Source organism: Mustela nigripes, chromosome 2 (assembly GCF_022355385.1).
Source record: "Mustela nigripes isolate SB6536 chromosome 2, MUSNIG.SB6536, whole genome shotgun sequence".
NCBI classification, from domain to species: domain Eukaryota; kingdom Metazoa; phylum Chordata; class Mammalia; order Carnivora; family Mustelidae; genus Mustela; species Mustela nigripes.
Window position 1 is genome coordinate 21,537,188 of NC_081558.1, and position 23,529 is coordinate 21,560,716.

Here is a 23,529-nt window from a genome sequence, read left to right on the forward strand (position 1 = left end):
TACGAATGCAGACATAGTACAGGCCAGGACTGGCCTAGGAAACCAAGCGCTTTCAGCCAAGCCTCAGCCTGGAGTTTAAACGTGTGGCTTATCAAGAGCCATAATAAATCCTAATTTTGAAAGCCCCCTTTCAGATGAATTTTAACCAAAATTCTAATTTAATATACTAATTTAATATCTAATTTAATAATTTAATATAATTGTACAAATCATTCCCCAGCTCAACACATGTGTGCTTACAGGACTCAATGAAAGAAGAAAATCATGCAAATTTTAATAGCAAAATATTTGTTTGAGAAATTTTTGGGGAAAAAGAAACAAAACAAAACAAAACAAAACAAAACAACACCCCACCAGGATCAAAGGCCAAGTCAGGGTCAGTGCTTGCTCGGTCAGGACAAGGCTGGCATTTAAACTGCTGGACGGGAGCCATTTCAGACAGTCCCCAACACAAAGTTCATGTGCAAGTGGTAAGAACAAGAGAGTAAAACCTATCTATGCACGTGCATTCCTGAAAACACCCCCTTGCTTAGAAAACTGAGATAGTTGCGCCTAGTTTCTATTTACCTTCATATTCTGCTTTCTTGGCTGTCTCAAGGTTTCTCCATTCTGTCCCCACCAGTCGGCTGAGCTCCCCAAAAGAGTAGTCTGGGTGCTGGGCCTTAATCACAGCTCTCATCTCACTGCTGAACAGGATGTAGCCACTCATGTTGATTTTCCGTTTGGAGCCTTCCTTCTTTGCACTGCCTTTGGCAGACTTTGGGGTAGACTGTAAGACAGAAAGCTCTTATAGTGCATCAGAACATCGCATTTGATTAACTGCTCAAGGTTTCTGGAAGCCAGGAACATGTGATTCAATAGTTACTGTTCTGTAGACATGTTTAACTTAGAGCTGGCCATTTCCTTGGTCTAAAAAGTTCTTCCTTGCCGCTTACCATATAACAAATAAATGAAAGTTTCACTGAATTCCATGACTGTAATTTGTAATGATGACCTCACAATTATGTCTTGGAAAAATTCTGAATGAGGAAAAAATACGAATAGGGATCACCTCCACCCAGATGAGGGTCTATAGGAGAGAGGAAAGATACGAGCAGTAAAAGCTAGGGTAACAGGGCGATGCCACTCTTCATTGCTCTCCTTTAACACAGGGCAGGGAGAGCATTCTAACTTAATGTGGCTTTAAAAATAGTTATCTATGCACATTTTAAAAAGACAAGAAATGAAAAATTTTTCCTAGTGGCATCAAGAAAGAAAAAAAATCAGTTCCTTCCTGCAGAATTGCAGGCTGAAGCTCACATATGTGGGGGCTAGGTGTCTCCTTCCTTTGGCTTGAGCGTGCTATGAACCAAAGCTGAGCCTAAGACAAGTAACAGGAACTTGTCACCATCACCTGTGGGGGTGTGTAGGGCATGAGATCCAGTTCACTGGCCAGGGGGGTCTGAAGTTGAGGTAGAGAAGGAGGCTCAATGACTTCACTATCCTCTTCTCCCATCTCTTCAATATCATCATCTCCACCTTCTAACTCAGCAAATTTAGCTTCTAGCAACTGGATCTTCTTTTCCAACAAAGGTGAGGGCTCTTTCTGAGGAACAATTGGTTTTCTAAAAGAAGTGAAATAAAAAATAATAAATAAATAAAATCCCCAAACACCATTCCAGGATTCATCAGAAAGCAACACTTTGGTTTAAGATTTAGAAGACTTCCTGGGGCATCTGGGTGGCTCAGTTGGTTAAGTGTCTGACTCTTGGTTTCAGCTCAGTTCATGCTCCTGGGAGTCATGGGATTGAGCCCTGAAGCTGGGCTTTGCACTCGGTGCAACAGGGCTTTGCACTCAGTGCAGTCTGTTTGTCCCTCTCCTTCTGCTCCTCCCCGCGCTCTCTCTCTCTCTCATAGGTAAATAACAAAATTAAAAAAAAAAAAAATTTCTGCAATCTGCAATGTATACTCTAAATCAGCAAATGAAAGAATTTAAATGTGTATTTATAAAAGTCACATGTACTCATGGATGTTTGTATTTTAAAGGGTAGCGCTGAATACCCACAGAAGTACTGGGTCCAAAGTTGGGATCTAGTTGCCCATATAATACAGTGAAAAGAATTTTCATACTGTGGAACTAGGCAATCTTTTAACAGGCTATAAACCAGATTCAAGGACTCTGCCTCCATATTACAATTACTGGAGTCCATGTCAAGGGCAGTTACCACATCTCAGCAGATTAGGATGATTTTCCTTTAATTTTTAGCTGAATTAACATTTTCTATTTGAAATGTATACTGTTCTAGTTTAAGACCTAAGAAAAATAAAAAACCACTATGGTCTAAACGATTTTGATATCAGTTTTCCTTTTAAGAGCTAAAGTGCTCTTTTCTCTTTTGTTTTTCAAACTTTACCTGAAGTAATAAATCTCATCATCTACCACTTTAGCAGAGAGTGAAAACCTCTTCAGTCCCTTGAATTTCTTCATCTGTTTGTCACTCTCGTTGTAGCGGCTCTCACAAAGCAGAATGTCATTTTCTGGTATTTCAGTTGGTCTGCAGGAGAGGAAGTCCTTGAATGACAACACAGCACATTTTCCTGAAAGAAAGATTTGAGGGAAATTAAAGGAGTGAACTGTGGCTATAGCTAACAATTATTTTAAAATTTTTATTATTTTTGAATGAATACATTCACATGATTCAAAAGTCAGATATAAAAGGGATACACAGGTATAAGGATAAGTGTGCAAATCAACAGATTAAAAGTCTAGATATGAATCCATACAACTGGATTTTTACAAGCAATGGGTTATTGACAAGGGTGCCAAGACAATTTAAGGTGGGGAGAAAGAGTCTTTTTAACACACAGTGTTGGATGGGACGTCTGGGTGGCTCAGTTGGTTAAGCAGCTGCCTTCGGCTCAGGTCATGATCCCAGCGTCCTGGGATCGAGTCCCACATCGGGCTCCTTGCTCGGCAGGGAGCCTGCTTCTCCTTCAGCCTCTAGCCTGCCACTCTCTCTGCCTGTGCTCACTCTCTCTCTAACAAATAAATAAAATCTTAAAAAAAAAAAAAAAAAAAACACAGTGTTGGGACAAGGGAATTTCCATATGCAAAAGAATGGAGTTGGACTCCTACTTCATACCATATACAAAAATGTAACTCAAAATGGATCAAAGACCCAAATGTAAGAGCTGTAACTATAAAACCCTTAGAAGAAAACATAGGTATGAATCGTTATGACGTTCTATTAAGCAATGGTTTCACAGATGTGACATCCAAAATGTAAGCACTCAAATAAACTGGACTTCATCAAAATGAAAAACTGTGCTTCAAAGCCCACGCTCAAGAAAGTGAAATGGCAACCCACAGAAGAAGTATGTGTAAATCATATTTCTGGCAAAAACGTCTGGCATCCAGAACATACAAAGAACTCCTATAGCTCAACAATAACCAAACAACCCAATTAAAAAACAGGCAAAGGATCTGAATAGACATTTCCCCAAAGAAGATATACAAACGGACAATATGCACATCAAAAAAAGCTCAACATCATTAATCATTAGGGAAATGCAAATTGAAACTACAATGTGATACCAGTTGATACGCATTAGAATGGCTATTACATTACAAAAATAAAACAGAAATGGGGCACCTGGGTGGCTCTGTTGCTAGGCGTCTGCCTTTGGCTCAGGTCATGATCCCAGGGTCCTAGGATCAAGCCCCACATTGGGCTCCCTGCTCAATAGAGGCCTGCTTCTCCCTCTCCCTCTCACTCTCCCAGCTTGTATTCCCTCTCACTGTCTCTCTCTCTGTCAAATAAATAAATAAATAAATCTTAAACAAAAACAAAAACAAAAACAAAACAGAAAAATAATAAGTGTGGACAAAGATGTGGAGAAATTGGAACCTTTGTACATTGCTGGTGGGAATGTAAAATAGTGTAATTGCTATGGAAAACAGCTTGGCAGTTTCTCGAAAAGTTAAACAGAGGGGCGCCTGGGTGGCTCAGTGGGTTAAAGCCTCTGCCTTTGGCTCAGGTCATGATCCCAGGGTCCTGGGATCGAGCCCTGCATTGGGCTCTCTGCTCAGGAAGGAGCCTGCTTCCTCCCCCCTCTCTGCCTGCCTATCTGCCTACTTGTGATCTCTGTCAAATAAATAAATAAAATCTTAAAAAAAAAATTAAACAGATTGCTATATAATCTAGAAATTATATCTCTAGGTAAATATCCAAAAAGCTGAAAATAACAACTCAATTAGACACTTGTATACCAATGTTCACAGCAGCATTACTCACAACAGTCAAAAGGTGAAAACCACCCAAATGGCCATCAACAGATGAATGAACAAAATGTTATATATACATATAATGCAATATTACTCAGCTTCAAAAGGGAATAAAATTCTGATACATGCTATACCCTGGATGAACCTTGAGAAGATAATGCTAAGGTGAAATAAGCCAGACACAAAAGGACAACTATCACGTGATTTCACTTACATGAGCTACCTAGAATAGGCAAAATTCATAGAGACAGAAAGCGGAACAGGTATTACCAGGAGCTGGGAGAAATGGGTAGTTACTGCTTGCTGGGCACAGAAGTTTCTGTCTGAAAGATAAAAATTCTAGAATTGAACAGTGGTGATGGTTGCATAATATCGTCAAGAGACTTAGAATCACTGAACTGTACACTTAAAAATCGTTAAAATTCAAGGTCTAGCAAGATAGTGGAGGAGTAGGAGATCTAAATTTCATCTGGCCCCAGGAATTCAACTAGACAGTTACCAAAGCATTCCAAATACCTACAAACTCAACAGGAAATAGAAGAGCAGCAACTCTATGAACAGAAAAGTCACCGCTCTCTGGGAGGCAGGACGTGACAAGTGAATCTGAGGTGATAAAAGGAAAGAGAGACTACGGCGCGAGGTGAGGGGGAGCCTCTGTCAGCTGGCTCTCAGCAAGTGAGAGAGTTGCGGAGCATAAAATCAGAACTTTCATAAGTCTGCTCCACTGAGGGATGTCACTCCCAGTGGCCAGGTTGGGGTAGAGCCCTCGCTGGAACAGTGTGGTCTCAGGTCCTGCGCGGTCACAGGAAGATCGGGGGTGTCTGTGGCAAAGCTACCAGGTATCAGAGCAGGGAAGCTGGCGGCAGAGATGGAGCCAAGCAATGGGCTCTCAGCTCGGGGTTACCTTAAACTGTGATCCAAGGCACAGTTGGACCACTGCTCTTTGAGCAGGGACTCTACAAGTGGCAGATCCAGGGAGACCCACCTCCTTCCTCCTCCTGGAGGAGCGGTGCAGAAGTACAGAGCAGGAATTTGCTGGGTTTGGAGACTCCAAACAGTGCCGTGCGCCAGAGATAGAAACGCTTAGTCTGGGAGTGCTGCCGGAGACCAGGGAGACGGGAGGGGTTGACTGCTTTTCTCTGAGGGCGCACTGAAGAATGGGGCCCTGAGCTCTTGGCTTCTTCAGGCTGGAGATTGGGAGGCTGCCATTTTCGTTCCCGTCCTCCAAAGCTGTACAGAAAGCGTTCAGGGAACAAAAGCTCCCAGAGCAAACCTGAGCAGATTACTTAGCCTGGCTCCTGGCAAGGGTGGTGCAATTCCACCTCCAGCAAAGACATTTGGGAATCACTGCAATAGACCCCTCCCCCAGGAGATCAAAAAGAACATCCAGCCAAGACCAAGTTCACCGATCAAAGAGAACTGTGGAACTCCAGAGATAGGGGAATACAACACATAGAATTCATGGCCTTTTTCCCCATGATTCTTTAATCTTCCAAAGTTAATTTTTAAAATTTTATTTTTTTCTTTTTCTCTTTTTAAAAAATTTTTCTTCTTTCCTTTTCCAACCAACTTCTTATCAATTCCTTTTTAAAAATCTTTAATTTTCATTTTTATAGTCATATTCTACCTCTTCATTGTATTTAACCTTATTCTTTGTAAATATGTAAGTTTTTCTTTCTTTAAAAGTTTGGGATGCAGTTTCTTCTAACAGACCAAAATATACCCTAAATCTTGTACATAGCTTTGTTCTACTCACCTGCCTGATCATGTATTTTTTTCAATTTTTCTTTCTTTTCTCAACCAACTTCCTATCAATTCCTTTTAAAAAATCTTTTTAAATTTTCATTTTTACAGTCATATTCCATCCCTACACTGGATTTACCCTTATTTGTGTGTGTGTGCGTGTATGTATATACATATGTACATATACACATGCGTGCGCGCGTGCACACACACACACACATGTATATTATAACCAGTTTTTTTTTCTTTAAATATTGGGAGGCAGTTTCTTCTAACAGACCAAAATACACACAGAATCTAGTGTGTGGCTCTGTTCTATTCACCAGCCTGATCATACTCTTTTTTCTACCCCCCAGGGTTTCAGGTCTCTTCTGATTTGTTTAGCATATATTTTTCTGGGGTTGTTGTTACCAATTCAGCATTTTGTTATCTCATTCAGGTAGTCAGGAAAAAATGACTAAACAAAACTCACACCTCAAAAAGAAAGAACAAGAAGTGGTACCAACTGCCAGGGACCTATCAACATGGACATTAGTAAGTTATCAGAACTAGAGTTCAGAATGACAATTATAAAAGATACTAGCTGAGCTTGAAAAAAGCATAGACGATAGAGACGACAGAGAATCCCTTTATGGAGAAATAAAATCTAACCAAGTCGAAGTAAAAAAGGCAATTGATGACATACATGCAATCAAATATGGAGGGTCTAACTGCTAGGGTAAATGAGGCATAAGAGAAAATTAGTAATAGAGGAGACCAAATGATGGAGAATAAAGAAGCTGAGAAAAAGAGAGATAAACTACTGGATCACCAGGGGAGAATTCAAGAGATAAGGGATACTGTAAGATGAAACAGTATTAGAATAACTGGGATACCAAAAGAAGAAAAAAGAGAGTGGGGGGAGAAGATATATTGGGATAAATTATACCAGAGAACTTCCCTAATTTGGGGAAGGAAATGGGCATCAATATCCAGGAGGCACAGAGATCCCCCCTCAAAATCAATAAAAATAGGTCAACACCCTGACATCTAACAGTAACAATTACAAATGTCAGAGACAAAGAGAAAAGCCTGAAAGTAGCTCAGGAGAAGAGGTCTATAACCTACAATAGTAGAAACATTATATTAGCAGTAGACCTATCCCAAAGAGACCTGGCAGGCCAGAAAGGGCTGACGTAATATATTCAGAGCACTAAATGAGAAAAATATGCAGCTAAGAATACTACATCCAGCTAGCTGTTATTGAAAAGAGAAGGAGAGTTTAAAAGCTTCCAGGACAAACGGAAACTAAAAGAATTTGCAATAACCAAACCAGCCTTACTAGAAATATTGAAAGGGGTCCTCTAAACAAAAAGAGAGCCTAAAAGTAATATAGACTAGAAAGGAAGAGCAAAAATATACAGTTAACAGTCACCTTCAGGCAATACAGTGGCACTAAATTCATATCTTTCATTACCCTGAATATAAAGGGTCTAAGTGCTTCAATCAAAAGACAAAGGGTATCAGGTCAGATAAAAATATTAGACCCATTGATATGCTGTCTGCAAGAGACTCATTTTAGACTCACAGATACCTCCATATTTAAAGTGGGGTGTGGAAACCATTTATCATGCCGACAGACATCCAAAGAAAGCTGGGGTGGTGATCCTTAGATCAAACAAATTAGATGTTAAACCAAAGACTATAATAAGAGATGGGGAGGGACACTATATCATACTTAAAGGGTCTATCCAACAATAAGATCTAACAATTGTTAATATTTATGCCCCCAACATGGGAGCAGCCAATTATATAAGCCAATTAATAACAAAATCAAAGAAACAGATTGACAGTAACATAATAGTAGAGGACTTTAACACTCCTCTCACTGAAATGGACAGATCATCTAAGCAAAGGATCAACAAGGATCTAAGGGCTTCAAATGACACACTGGACCCAGATGGACTTCACAGACATATTCAGAACATTCCATCCTAAAGCAACAGAATACATATTCTTCTCTAGTGTATACAGAACATTCTCCGGAATAGATCATATCCGCGTCACGAATCAGGTCTCAACCAGTGCCAAAAGACTGGGATCATTCCCTGAATTTTCCAACCACAGTGCTTTGAAACTTGAACACAATCACAAGAGGAAAATTGGTAAGAACTCAAATACATGGAGGCCAACGAGCATCCTACTACAGAAGGAATGGGTCAACCAGGAAATTAAAAAAGAATTTAAAAAACTCCTGGAAACAAGTGAAAACAAAAACACAACTCTTCAAAATCTTTGGGACACAGCAAAAGTGGTCCTTAGAGGAAAGTATATAGTAGTACAAGCCTTTTCCAAGAAACAAGAAAGGTCTCAAATACATAGCCTAACCCTACACTTAAAAGAGTCGGAGAAAGAATGGCAAATAAAGCCTAAACCCAGGAGAAGAGAAATAATACAGATCAGAGAAGAAATCAGTCACATACAAACCAAAAGAACAGCAGAACAGATCAATGAAACTAGGAGCTGGTTCTCTGAAAGAATTAATAAGACTAATAAACCCCTAGTCAGACTTACCAAAAAGAAAAGAGAAAGAACCCAAATAAATAAAATCATGAATGAAAGAGGAGAAATCACAAGAGCACCTGGGAGACTCAGTTGGTTAAGCGTCTGCATTGGGTTCAAGTCATGATCCCAGGGGTTCTGGGATGGAGTCCCACATCGAACTCCTTACTCAATGGGGAATCTGCTTCTCCCTCTCCCTCTGCTGGCTCCTTCTGCTTTTGCTCTCTCACTCGTGATCTCTCTCTCAAATAAATGAACAAAATCTTTTTTTAAAAAGGGAAAAACTGGGGCGCCTGGGTGGCTCAATGGGTTAAGCCTCTGCCTTCTGCTCAGGTCATGATCTCAGGGTCCTGGGATCGAGCCCCACATCAGGCTCTCTGCTCAGCAGGGAACCTGCTTCCCCTTCTCTCTCTGCCTGCCTCTCTGCTTACTTGTGATCTCTCTCTCTGTCAAATAAATAAAATCTTAAAGAAAAAAAAAGGAAAAAATTAAAAAAAAAAGAAAAAGAAAGAGGAGATATTACAACCAATACCAAAGAAATACAATTATAAGAACATATTATGAGCAACTATATGCCAATAAATTAGACAATCTGGAAGAAAAGGATGCATTCCTAGAGACTATAAACTACCAAAACTGAATCAGAAAGAAACAGAAAACCTGAACACACCCATAACCAGAAAGGAAATTGAAGCAGTAATCAAAAATCTCCCAACAAACAAGAGCCCAGGGCCAGACGGATTCCCAGAGGAATTCTACTAAACATTTGAAGAAGAATTAACACCTATTCTCCTGAAACTGTTCCAAAAAACAGAAATGGAAGGAAAACATCCAAACTCATTCTATGAGGCCAGCCTTACCTTGATCCCAAAACCAGACAAAAACCCCATCAAAAAGGAAAATTACAGACCAATATCCCAGATGAGCATGGATGCAAAAATTCTCACCAAAATACTAGCCAATAGGATCCAACAGTACATTAAAAGGATTATTCACCATGACCAAGTGGCATTTATTCCAGGGCTGCAAGATTGGTTTAACATCCACATATCAATCAATGTGAGACAGTATGTTAATCAAAGAAAGAATAAGAACTATGTGATCCTCTCAACAGATGCAGAAAAAGCATCTGACAAAGTACAGCATCCTTTCTTGATCAAAACTCTTCACAGTGTAGGGATAGAGGGAAATACCTCAATATCATAAAAGCCACCTATGAAAAACACACACTGAATATCATTCTCAATGGTAAAAGGTTCCTGACCTTTACCCCTAAAGTCAGGAACACGACAGGGATGTCCACTATCACCACTGCTATTCAACACAATACTAGAAGTCCTAGCCTCAGCAACCAGACAACAACAACAACAACAAAAAAAAGGCATCTGAATCAGCAAAGAACAAGTCAAACTCTCAGTCTCTGCAAATGATAGGATGGATACTTTACGTGGAAAACCCAAAAGACTCCACTCCAAAACTGCTAGGAATCAGGAATTCAGTAAAGTGTCAGGATGCAAAATCAATGCACAGAAATTAGTTGCATTTCTATACACCAGCAGCAAGACAGAAGAAAGAGAAATTAAGAAGTTGATCCATTTACAACTGCACCCAAAACCATAAGATACCTAGGAATAAATCTAACCAAAGAGGCAAAGAATCTGTACTCAGAAAACAATAGGATACTCATGAAAAAAATTGAGGAAGAAACAAAGAAATGGAAAAACGTTCCATGCTCATGGATTGAAAGAAAAAAATACTGTGAAAATGTGTACGCTACCTAGAGCAATCTACACATTTAATGCAATCCGTATCAAAATAGCATCAACTTTTTTCACAGAAATGGAATAAATAATCCTAAAATTTGTATGGAATCAGAAAAGAGACCAAATAGCCAGAGGAATGTTGAAAAAGAAAAACCAAGCTGGAGGCATCACAATTCCAGACTTAAAGCTCTATTACAAAGCTATCATCATCAAGACAGTACGGTACTTACACAAAAACGGACACAAAGATCAGTGGAACAGAACAGAGAGCCCAGAAATGGACCTTCAACTCTCTGATCAACTAATCTTAAACAAAGCAGGAAAGAATGTCCAATGGAAAAAAGACAGTCTCTTCAACAAATGGTGTTGTGAAAATTGGACAACCACACGCAGAAGAATGAAACTGGACCATTTCCTTTCACCACACACAAGAATAGACTCAAAATGGATGAAAGAACTAATTGTGAGACAGGAATCCATCAACATCCTTGAGAAGAACACAGGCAGCAACCTTTTTGACCTCAGCCAAAGCAACTTCTTCCTGGATACATCACCAAAGGCAAGGGAAACGAGCAAAAATAAACTATTGGGGCCTCATCAATAGACAAAGCTTTTGCACAGCAAAGGAAACAGCCAACAAAACCAAAAGACAACTGACAGAAGAGGAGAAGATATTTGCAAATGACATATCAGATAAAGGGCTAGTATCAAAAAATCTATAAAGAACTTAACAAACTCAACACCCAGTAAAAAAACAAACAAACAAATAATCCAGTCAGGAAATGGGCAGAAGACATGAACAGACATTTCTGCAAAGAAGGCATCCAGATGGCCAACAGACACATGAAAAAATGCTCCACATCACTCAGCATCAGGGAAATACAAATCAAAACCACAGTGAGATACCACCTCACACCAGTCAGAATGGCTAAAATTAACAAGTCAGGAAACGACAGATGCTGGCGAGGATGTGGAGAAAGGGGAACCCTCCTACACTGTTGGTGGGAATGCAAGCTGGTGCAACCACTCTGGAAAACAGGATGGACGTTCCTCAAAAAGTTGAAAATAGAGCTACCCTATGACCTAGCAATTGTGCCACTGAGTATTTACCTCAGAGATAACAAATATAGTGATCTGAAGGGGCACGTGCACCCGAATGTTTATAGCAGCAATGTCCACAATAGCCAAACTATGGAAAGAACCTAGATGTCCATCAACAGATGAATGGATAAAGAAGAAGTGGTACACACACACACACACACACACACACAATGGAATACTATGCAGCCATCAAAAGAAATGAAAACTTGCCATTTGCGAGGATGTGGATGGAATTAGAGGATATTATGCTTAGCGAAATAAGTCAATCAGAGAAAGACAACTGTCATATGATCTCCCTGATATGAGGAAGTGGAGATGCAACATGGGGGGTTTGGGGGGTAGGAAAAGAATAAATGAAACAAGATGGGATCAGGAGGGAGACAAACCATAAGAGACTATTAATCTTGCAGAACAAACTGAGGGTGGCTGGGGGGAGGGGGTCGGGAGAGGGGTGTGGGGTTATGGACATTGGGGGGATGTTCAGTGGTGAGTGCAGTGAAGTGTGTAAACCTGGCGATTCACAGACCTGTACCCCTGGGGCTAAAAATACATTATATGTTTATAAAAAAAATAAAAAAATTTTTAAAAATAGTATCAGAGAGAAACAAAAATCGGGAAAATTCTGAAAAGCATGTTAGGGGTAAGGGTCTGTCCTTACCAGCTATTAAAACATTATAACTTAATAATAACTAAAGTTATTTGGGGTGCCTAGCTGGCTCAGTCGGTAGAGTGTGGGATTCTTGACCTTAGGGTCATGAGTTCAGGCCTCACATTGGGCATGGAGCTTACTTTAAATCAAGTAATTTTAAAAATAATTAAATTACTTATATAATATATCAGTAAACAGATTATTTGAATAGAATAGAAAGTTTAGCTGTAGACCCAAGGATAAACTAACATGATAAAAGTGGCATCATAGATAAGTGGGAAAAGATGGATTTTTCTCTAAGTGGTATTTGGAAACAGCGTAGACATTTGGAAAGAAACAAGATTGTATTCCTCCCTCACATCAATTTCAGAATAAATTCCCAGATAAATTATAGATTTAAACAATCAAAATGAATCTGCAAAGATACCAAAAGAAATGATGGGAAAGAAATTTTTATAACCTTTGACATAAAACCTAGAATCCATACAGGAAAAGACAGATACATTCAGCTGTAAAAGTTGAAAATGTGTGCATAACCAAAACTGGCAGAAGCAAAGATAAATGATAACTTTGGGAAAATATTTGAAATGTATATCATAGATCACATTTCATATATTAAGAGCCTCTATAAAGCAGTTAAAAAAGCTTGATATCAAACAAAAATAGGCAAAGGATAAGCAGACAGTAGTTAATAGTGGTTCTTTTTTTTTTTTTTAAAGATTTTATTTATTTATTTGACAGAGAGAGATCACAAGTAGGCAGAGAGGCAGGCAGAGAGAGAGGAGGAAGCAGGCTCCCTGCTGAGCAGAGAGCCCGATGCGGGCCTTGATCCCAGGACTCTGAGATCATGACCCGAGCCAAAGGCAGCGGCTTAACCCACTGAGCCACCCAGGCGCCCCCTACTAGTGGCTCTTAAATGAAAATATGCCTGACCTCAACCATTAGAGAGATACAAGTTAAAAGTACCCACATGTGGGTGCCTGGGTGGCTCAGTGGGTTAAGCCGCTGCCTTCGGCTCAGGTCATGATCTCAGGGTCCTGGGATCAAGCCCCACATCGGGCTCTCTTCTCAGCAGGGAGCCTGCTTCCTCCTCTCTCTCTCTCTGCCTGCCTCTCTGCCTACTTGTGATCTCTCTCTGTCAAATAAATAAATAAAATCTTTAAAAAAAAAAAAAGTACCCACATGTTCTTTTCTTTTTTTTAATTACCTAGAAAATTGTCAGAGATTCCAATGTTACTGGCTGACAGGAACATAGGGAAGTGGCATTTGTCTACTTTGTTGTGGATTCATGAATGAACACAACCTCTATGGAAGATAATTTGAGGATACCTATAATAAAAATTAAAGTGTACATACCCTTGACCCAGCTTTTATACTTCTAGAAATTTATACCTCAGATAGACTCACACATACACAAAGTGATAGATGTCTTAAATTGCTTATATCAGCATTGTTCTGTTTCAGTAGGAGAGCAAAAAATTGAAACAACCTAAATATCCATCAAAAGGGAACTGGTTTCAATAAACACAATGTGTTAATACCAGCAGTGATCCTCAAGATACGTTATTTTACACCAAATTTAGGTGTAAAACTGTAAACAACATGCTACTATTTTTTATTGTTAAATACATAATATAAGATAAAGCATTTTAACCATTTGCTTTTTTTAATTTATTTTTTATTAATGTATAATGTATTATTATACATTATATTATGGCTGCATAATATTCGTGTGTGTGTGTGTGTATCACATCTTCTTTATCCATTCATCTGTCAGTGGACATCTAGGCTCTTTCCATAGTACAGTTATTGTGCACATTGCTACTATAAACACTGGGGTGCACGTGCCCCTTCAGATCACTATATTTGTTCTCTCTGGGGTAAATACTCAGTGGCACAATTGCTAGGTCATAGGGTAGCTCTATTTTCAACTTTTTTTTTTTTAAGATTTTATTTATTTATTTGACAGAGAGATCCCAAGTAGACAGAGAGGCAGGCAGAGAGAGAGAGAGAGGGAAGCAGGCTCCCTGCTGAGCAGAGAGACTGATGTGGGGCTCGATCCCAGGACCCTGAGATCATGACCTGAGCCGAAGGCAGAGGCTTAGCCCACTGAGCCACCCAGGCGTCCCTATTTTCAACTTTTTGAGGAACATCCATCCTGTTTTCCAGAGTGGTTGCACCAGCTTGCATTCCCACCAACAGTGTAGGAGGGTTCCCCTTTCTCCACATCCTCGCCAGCATCTGTCGTTTCCTGACTTGTTAATTTTAGCCATTCTGACTGGTGTGAGGTGGTATCTCACTGTGGTTTTGATTTGTATTTCCCTGATGCTGAGTGATGTGGAGCATTTTTTCATGTGTCTGTTGGCCATCTGGATGCCTTCTTTGCAGAAATGTCTGTTCATGTCCTCTGCCCATTTCCTGATTGGATGATTTGTTCTTTGGGTGTTGAGTTTGCTAAGCTCTTTATAGATTTTGGATACTAGCCCTTTATCTGATATGTTGTTTGCAAGTATCTTCTCCCATTCTGTCAGTTGTCTTTTGGTTTTGTTGACTGTTTCCTTTGCTGTGCAAAAGCTTTTGATCTTGATGAGGTCCCAATAGTTCATTTTTGCCATTGGCGATATTCCTAGGAACATTTGGGTTTTCCACATATAGTATCATATCATCTGTGAAGAGTAATAGTTTGACTTCTTTTTTGCCGATTTGGATGCCTTTAATTTCTTTTTGTTGTCTGTCCCTGACACTATTTTAAAAATCAGCTTAAGTCCCAACTTCTTCACAAGAAAATTCCTATTGGTACATCTCATAGGATCACGTTAAAGAGTAACTTAGAGAGAATGAAATCTCTATGATGTTCTGACTTCTTATTCAAGTACATAGTATGCTTTTCAGTTTGTTCAAGCATTCCTTTTTAAATGCATCAAGAGTGGCACACCCAGGTGGCTAAGTCCATTATACATCTGCCTTGAGCCCCAGTCATGATCCTAGAGTTCTGGGATCAAGTCCCACATCCAGCCCTTTGCTCAGTGGAGAGCCTTTTTCCTCTTCCTCTGCCTGCCCCTCCCTTTCCTTATGCTCTCTTTCCCTCTGACAAATGAATAAAAAAAAATCTTTAAAAAAATGCATTAAGAGGAGCAGTTAAAAACTTTCATTATACAGGTGGGGCACATACCTTGTTAAATTTATCCCAAGGTATTTTATCTTCTTATTAATAATTATTAAAAAAAATTTTAAGTGCTTTTTATTTAAGTGATCTTCACACACAATGTGGAGCTCAAACTCACGACCCCAAGATCAAGAGGCAGATGTTCTACTGCCTGAGCCAGCCAGGCGCCCCATTATTGAATTTCTTAAGGCAGTTGCTGTATTATCCATGTTGTACTCAATCATCTCACTTCTCTTATTGTGTGAAGTAATTCCAAGCTGATCTTCCTGAATTATCACATTCTTAACTCCCTCAGTGTAGACTTTGTTTCTTACTTCTACCCATGCTGACTAGTACTTCCATAACACGATTAAATAAGAGGGATATGGGCACCCCTCATTTTGTTCTCAACCTTAACACGAGTGTTCACAGTTAATAACTTATTAAACATTAACATGTAAAACATGTAAAAACAGGTCAGAAACATTTCAGAAGCTTAAAACAGCTGTGATTACTATCACTGCCTCAGATTTACACACAAGCACTTGAATTACACAATCTAAAGGCTTTTCGATTAAGAGAAGGCATAGTTAACATTTTCCATAATTCACAGAAGGAAAAATAGAGATTTGGAAAAGGTAAAAATTATGCTCACAGCTCAAGAGTAAAACTGACTAATACCCCTGGAATGGATGTGGTCTGTGTCCTGACCTGGGGTTCCTACCAGGCCCTGACAAAACATTGAAAGACATCCTGGCTTTTAAGCCCAGGAAGCTTCACTTAATAAAGCATACAAAACTTATAAAAACCTGCTGGACTCTGACTGGAACTATAATGAATTGATATACCAAATATGGGGAGAAGTGACTTCTTTAAAATACTGAGTTTTCCCGCTATAAACACAATGAATCACTTCATTTATTTAGGCATTCTTTAAATCCTTTCAATCATTTTCTAGTAGGGTGGTTTTTTTTTTTTCCTCTAAGTAGGTGCCACACCCAGTGTGGAGCCCAAAGCGGGGCTTGAACTCATGACCCTGAGATCAAGACCTGAGCTGAGATCAAAAGTCAGACGCTTTATTGACTGAGCTATTCAGGCATCCTGACTCACATGGTTTTTTGGTGTGTGTGTGTGTACAGGAGTCTTATACATCTTTTTAAAAGATTTATTCCCAGGTATTTAAGGTAAACTGTATGTTTTTAAAATTCAACTTTCTAACTGCTCTTTGATGATAAATAAAAATATAGATAATCGTGGTGTTTCCATTTATTAATTCTAATAAAAAATTCTATTATGAAGAAAACAGAACTAGCAAATAAATTAGGAATTGGCATGTTTCAGGAACCCAGGTTCCTGGGAATTTTACGATCCAAGTGCCCAAGGATGGAGACAGTTTCTGTCAGGTGTGGCCATGTTCATTCCCAAAAGCAAGTGCTCTGTGGCTGTTTAATCACCATATTAAGTTACTGAAGGCAATGAACAAAAATCATATGTATAACAGCAAAACAGGACTAAGTGAAATATGCCCCCATCAGGTGTATAAAAATGTTATACCTCTCTCACCTAATTATCTTTAAAACTTTTGTTCCAGGGAGACAAAGATGAAATTTACATTCAACACTGTGTACAGTTAACACAATAAAATTATAAAACTTCTAAAGCTTAAATACCTTAAATTGTTGCTCGCCACAGAAACAAATTAGTTAAAAAAAATCTGCCTCCTTGCATGTGAAAGTCAATATAAAACGTAACCAAAAAACCCACATTTTCTTCCTAAGGGGTGGATACTGAAATGCACAAGCTGGGCTGAGATTCCCTTTTGTGACCACTAGATGCATTTCCATTTGGGGTTTACCTCAAGAGAAAGTAACCATGCATCTCATTGTATGGCTGGTATCCTGCCTAATAATACTGGCACCTCTTTTCACTCACTCTCCACAATGCTCCAGCTGGCTATAAACCAAGAATCCAAACACCAGTACAGAAGCAGAAGCGAGAAGACCTAGGCTTTAGTTTTGGCCAATGTATTAGACAGTAACTTCACTTTTCTGAGAATGACAGCCCCTTTTGTACGGGGTCATGGTGAAAAATAAAGATGATCCTGGATATGTAGTTTATAAACTACAGAGTGTAACACATTTGAATAGGTACCTATAAAAAGGATGGTGTAGGTGTCGATGAAAACAGACAAGGAGGGGGATCCAAGGGCCATTCTCTCTAAGAAACATTGTTTCCTCAGAAACAATGGAAAAGAAAGGAAACATTCTGTTTCCTCAGAAACAATGAGGAAAGCCATCAGAAACTCAGAATCAACATTATCAGAACTCTGGGAAACAGCCAAACAACTACATGAATGCTTAATCAAGAAAAAAAGTGACTGCAAGTAAGCAGGAGAGCTTTGTGGCATTTTAACTTACTCTTGCCTCATCCCCCTCACTCTCCTCTGGTTCAGCAGCAGTCAGGAAGATGGCAGCCCACACTCCTAGTGTGAGTTTCTGGTGCTGGAAGGAGCAGAGCATTCTCCAAAGAATTTGGTTGCCTATTTTGACCAACATGGGTGGCTTTCTGAGGGACTAACACAAAGGGTTTGTCTTTATTTCACTTAACTTGGATCTCATGGCAGAGAAGTGGCTATGGTACTTCTGTTGAAAACATCTGAAGGCAAATGAACCAGATGGTGCCAGTTGGAACAAAGGTTATCAGTTGGGGCAAATAGTACAAATGTGAAAAAGCCTGGCAGAAAAAGCTGGGCAGTGAGATACTTTGGGGAATGAATAAGAGTTCTGAAAAGCTTCCACATATCCGGGAGAATCTAGAAAGCCACGCACGTGCCATGGGCAGGATGCATGCTCAGAAAAGACTGAAAAGCCCTAAACTCTCACCTCTGGCCGACCGTCAAACCCTGTGCAAGCGGGACGCAAAGGCAAAGGCAGAGTTGTAAACTTCAGGCCGAGGGATGAAAGTGTCTTCCAACACCGACACAGCCTCAAGCTGCAGAGATTGGGAATTTTGTTTGTTTGTTTGTTTAATCCAAGCATTTAAGAAAATTTCTATTAAATCATTAGCTGACCATTAAGCTAACAGAACAGAGACTTCAGTGACCACACACAATAGCAAAAACAGTTTAAATGAGCAACTATGACTCGTAGTAAGCTGTAACACTAAAGCCTGAGGAAAGGGGAGAATCCAGTTTCCAGAGGTATCACAGTATGATATTCAAAATACCCAGTTTTCATAAAAAATTACAAGGCCATGCAAAGAAATAAGAAAGTACGGTCCATACACAAGATAAAAAGAAATGAAAAGAAACCATCCCAGAGAAAGCCCAGACACTGGACTTATGAGGCAGACACTTTACACCAACTGTCTTAAATACGCTCAGAGAGCTAAAGTGAACTATGGACAAAGAACCAAAGGAAATCAGAATGCTGACTCACCAAATAGAGACTATCAAGAATAAGACAGGAACTGGAATGCCTAAAAAGAAACGCTGGAGCTGAAGGGTGCCTGGGTGGCACAGTCAGTTAAGTGTCTGCCTTTGGCTCAGGTCATGATCCCAGGGTTCTGGGGTGGAGTCCCCATGGGGCTCCCTGCTCAGTGGGGAGCCTGCTTCTCCCTTTCTCTCTGCCCCTCCCCCCATGCTTGTGTGTGCGCTCTCTCTCTCTCTCTCTCTCTCTCTCACAATGAATAAAATCTTAAAAAAAAAAAATCTCATGGGAGCTGCAAAGTGTTAACAACTGAAATGAAAAATTAGAAGATTTTAATAGGCAGAAGAATCTGTGAGCTTGAAGATAAGCCAACTGAGATGATCAGTCTGAAGGAACAGAAAGAAGAAAGAATAAAGAAACATGAGCAGTCCATGAGACCTGTGACAAGCCATTAAGCAAACCATCGTAGGCCTAAGGGGAATCTCAGAGGGAGGAAAGAGAAAGGAGAAGAAAGACTATGTAAAGACAAAAACTTCTCAAATTTGATGGAAAGCATGACAGAAAACACTGTCAATAGAGAATTCTATATATAGCAAAAGTATCTTCAAAGTAGAAGAATTAAGACACTTTTAGATAAACAAAAGACAAGGGAGTTTGTTGTTAGTTGATCTGTTCAACAAGAAAATTTAAGGGAGTCCTTTAGGCTGAAATGAAAGGATATCAGATAATGATGTGAAGCCATACAAAGAAATAAAAACACCAAAAAAGGTAACCACATATGTAAATATGAAAGCCAATATTGTATTTCCAGTTTCTAATTCTCCCTTTTCCCTCCTATAAGATTTTAAAGACAAATGCATAAAGTGGTATTTAGAAATTCCTGCCGATGGGCACACACAGTGAAAAGACTTAATTTCTGACAATTAGACATGGCAGGAGGGATGGTACTGTACAGGAGCAGGGTTTAATATACAACAGAAGCTAAGACAGGGCTCCTGGGTGGCTCAGGTGGTTGAGCGATTGCCTTTGGCTCAGGTCATGATCTTAGAGTCCCAGGAATGAGTCCTGCGTCGGGCTCAGCAGGGAGTCTGCTTCTCCCTCTGACACCCACCCCCCATGCGCTCTCTCTCATTCTTTCTCTTTCAAATAAATAAATAAAATCTTAAAAAAAAAGAAAAAAAGCTGAGGCAGTATTGATTCAAACTATTCAAACTAGATTGCCACAAATTTAAGATGTAATTCCCAGGGTAACCACTTAGAAAAAAAGCAATAAACCATATGGTTACCCTAACGAAGGAGACTTCAGTCTCACCTTTGCTATCTGCCTTGAGTCTTCTGGCTGGGTTTACCCTAGGAAGCAAGGTCTTCGAGCACTTCTTTAGTCTGGATCATGAGTTAAAAGGAGGACAGACTCTGCTACAGAAACTCAAGAAGGACTTAATAAGCGCACTAGCCTTTGCTCCCCCTCCCCCCACGGTGCACCAGGTTATGAAGAGAAAAATGTGTTTAACTATCAGAAATAACCAATTCTGAAAAAACTCAAAACACTGAAACAATGTAACTTCGTGATCAAATAAGGTCTAAGTGTAAAACAATGATTTCCTCTTGGCCGTAAGCATGGTGGCTGCTTCTTTATAACCATGTGTAATCATTTTAAAGCTTTTACCTAGTAACCTTTTGGAAAACTATTCCAAAAGATGGGAAGAGGAGCTGGTTTGCTGCAGCACTAATTCAGGGCAAGAAGAAACACTACGCTGAAGACAATGGCAGTTGGAAGCACAAACCTGCACCTGAGAAGCAGAGTGCGCATGAGCACTCAGAAGTGTGGCTGAACAGAAACAGTGATGCGAGCCCTGCACATTTCTGCATCAGGGACAGTAACATTGCTAGGGTTAAGAGTCCAAAGGAGATTGCAGAAGTCTTTTAACTTCTCCCCCTGCTTCCTACCTCACTCTTACATATGTTCCATACTCTGTGCACAGTGATTCCTCTAGTGCATGTGCTGGCTCATGTAGCTCTCCGCTCACAACCAGGACTTCCTATCTGCTTCCTCTCAGCACAGTCTAGTAGACCTACCATTTCTGCATGTGCAGCAACACCCTCCTGTTCTGCCCCGGCCACCAGCTGTTCCCTGTGTCTCAAACAGGCCCAGATACCATGCCTTAAGGGTACCATGCCTTTGCATTTCACATTTGCTGTGCCTAAAAGGAGTAAAATCTCAGATGCGGTCATACCTTGGAGATACCGCAGGATCAGTTCCTGATCACCTCAATAAAGGGAGTATCACGATAAAGCAAGTCAAATGATTTTTATAAAATTGTATATAAAAGTTATGTTTATACTATACTGTAGTCCATTAAGTGTGCAATAGCATTATGTCTAAAAAATATGCATACAATTAAAAAACACTTTATTGCTAAAAAATGCTAACCATCTAAGCTTTCAGTAAGCTGCAATTTTTTTTTTTTTTTAAATGAACTCTACATCCAACTGGGGCCTGAACTCAAAACCCTGAGATGAAGAGTCATATGCTCTACTGACTAAGCCAATCAGGTGTCCCATCTTTTTGCTGGTGGAGGGTCTTGTCCGGATGATAATGGCTGCTGACTGATTAGGATGGTGGTTGCTGAACGTTGGAGTGTCTGTGGCAATTTCTTAAAATTAGACAGAGTGAAGTTTGCAATGTCGATTGACTCTTCTTTTCACAAATGATTTCTCTGTAGCATGTGATGCTGTTTGGATAGCATTTTACCCATAGTTGAACTTCTTTCAAACTTGGGAGTCAATCCTCTCAAATCCTGCTGGTGCTTTAACAACTAATTTACGTGATCTTCAAAATCCTTTGTTGTCATTTTAACAGTCTTCACAACCAATTTTACCATGAGTAGATTCCTTATCAAGAAACCACTGTCTTGGGTGCCTGGGTGGCTCAGATGGTTAAGCGTCTGCTCTCAGCTCAGTCATGATCCCAGGGTCCTGGAACTGAGTCCTGCATCAAGCTCCCTGCTCTGAGGGGAGCCTGCTTTTCCCTCTGCCTCTCTCTCTCTCTCTGTCTCTCATGAATGAATGAATGAATGAATGAATGAATAAATAAAAATAAATAAAATCTTTGGAAAAAAAAAAGAAACCACTGTTTTTGCTCATCAGTAAAAAGTAATTCCTCATCCAGGCATCTCAAACAAGAATAAAGTCTGATGATGGGGCGCCTGGGTGGCTCAGTGGGTTAAGCTGCTGCCTTCGGCTCAGGTCATGATCCCAGAGTTCTGGGATCGAGTCCCACATCGGGCTCTCTGCTCAGCAGGGAGCCTGCTTCCTCCTCTCTCTCTCTGCCTGCCTCTCTGCCTACATGTAATCTCTCTCTGTCAAATAAATAAATAAAATCTTTAAAAAAAAAAAAAAAAAAAAAGAATAAAGTCTGATGGGCGCCTGGGTGGCTCAGTGGGTTGAGCCTCTGCCTTCAGCTCAGGTCATGATCTCGGGGTCCTGGGATCGAGTCCCGCACTGGGCTCTGTGCTTGGCGGGGAGCCTGCTTCCCTCCCCACCCCCGCACCTACTTGTGATCTCTCTCTCTGCGTCAAATAAATAAAATCTTAAAAAAAAAAAAAAAAGTCTGAAATACTGTGAGAATTACCAAAATGTGATGCAGAGATATGAAGTGAGCAAATGCTCTTAGAAAAATGGTACCAACAGACTTGCTTGTTACAGGGTTGCCACAAACCTTCAATTTGTGAAAAACAGCATTTTATTGCACCAAAGCAAAGTGCAATAAAACGCGGGCATGTCTGTGTTCAGATGGTTTTCTTCCTCACTGCCTTCAGGGCTCTGCTAACGTCACCTATCAGAAAGGCTTCTGGGGACCACTAAAACAAGACCTCCCCTCAACATGACTCTCTGTCCTCTTCTCCTCTGCCTGATTCTCATTCATAGCTCTAATTACTACCTGATGTCCTATAGCCTTAATTTATTTACTGATTCCCCAACCTCTGCCCCACTGTTAAGTCTCTAAGAGGGCAGAGATTCTGGTCTTTTGATTGCTGTATAGCTGGCACCTAGAATAGTGCCTAACACAGAAGTACTCAATCAGCTGTTGTAGAATGGACGCGATTAAATGAAAACGCATAAATACATACCCAGAATACATGTCATGGGGCAGGTTTCTTCCAGATTACTCAGAAATACTTCTTTTTTGTAGAACATTTTTGTGGGCTCATGTTCCGTCTCTTCTGGGTGAATGAAGATGGGGCCATAAAAATATGCAGCTCCATCTCGGACCCATACCTTTTCAATTCTTGGGGGAAAAATGGAGAAATTCCATTAAAATAGAATTCTGACTGGTTTCACTCTTGAAGGATTAATCTATGAAAAATTCTCTTAACCAAAAACTTAATGATATTTAGTACTCGGAGGAGTTTTGTAGACTATATATGATAATTATATTATTATATGATATATTATTATATATTATTATATGATAATAAGACAATTTCCTTGACTTTCCCCATTCTGAGCACAAGAAAAGACACGGAAAGGGAGACACCATTGGCTATTCATCTGAGGGAAAAAACACACAATACCAAGGCATACGATTTAATAGTTTCAGCTAACCTCCAGGGTTTTTTTTTCCCCTGAAATGCTCATGATGAAAACAAAACTAAGCACCTGTCTGTCAGAGGCAGGCCCCTAGCCAGGGCGGCCTCCGCCATTAAAAGATGGCGCCTGGCTAGTTGCCAGGTGAGGATTGCCTCGTGAGACTAAGCGGAATGCCCAAAGAGGAAGTAAACAGCATTGGTTGCTAGCGAAGTTGTTCGTTTAGGTGCACAGCCTGATTCGCTCCCTCCTGTACCCTGTTCGCTGATTGGTCATGTAAGCGTATGTAAGTGTGTAGACTTGCGGAA

The 23,529-nt window shown here is 40.0% G+C and overlaps 1 protein-coding gene across 26 annotated transcripts in view; it reads right to left on the reverse strand.

Moving 5' to 3' along the window:
- The window catches only part of PBRM1 (polybromo 1), a 129,215-nt gene that overhangs the window by 14,488 nt on the left and 91,198 nt on the right, over positions 1-23,529 (reverse strand). For 25 of the 26 annotated variants that reach the window (XM_059389913.1, XM_059389904.1, XM_059389910.1 and 22 more), the window contains 4 exons: positions 22,765-22,922; positions 2,394-2,577; positions 1,394-1,604; positions 568-769 (listed from right to left, as the gene is read on the reverse strand). In XM_059389913.1, coding sequence (XP_059245896.1) covers positions 568-769; positions 1,394-1,604; positions 2,394-2,577; positions 22,765-22,922 — 755 coding nt within the window. Of the gene's footprint in view, positions 1-559; positions 770-1,393; positions 1,605-2,393; positions 2,578-22,764; positions 22,923-23,529 lie in introns of those variants that run through there. The other variant, XM_059389917.1, reaches the window with a different exon arrangement.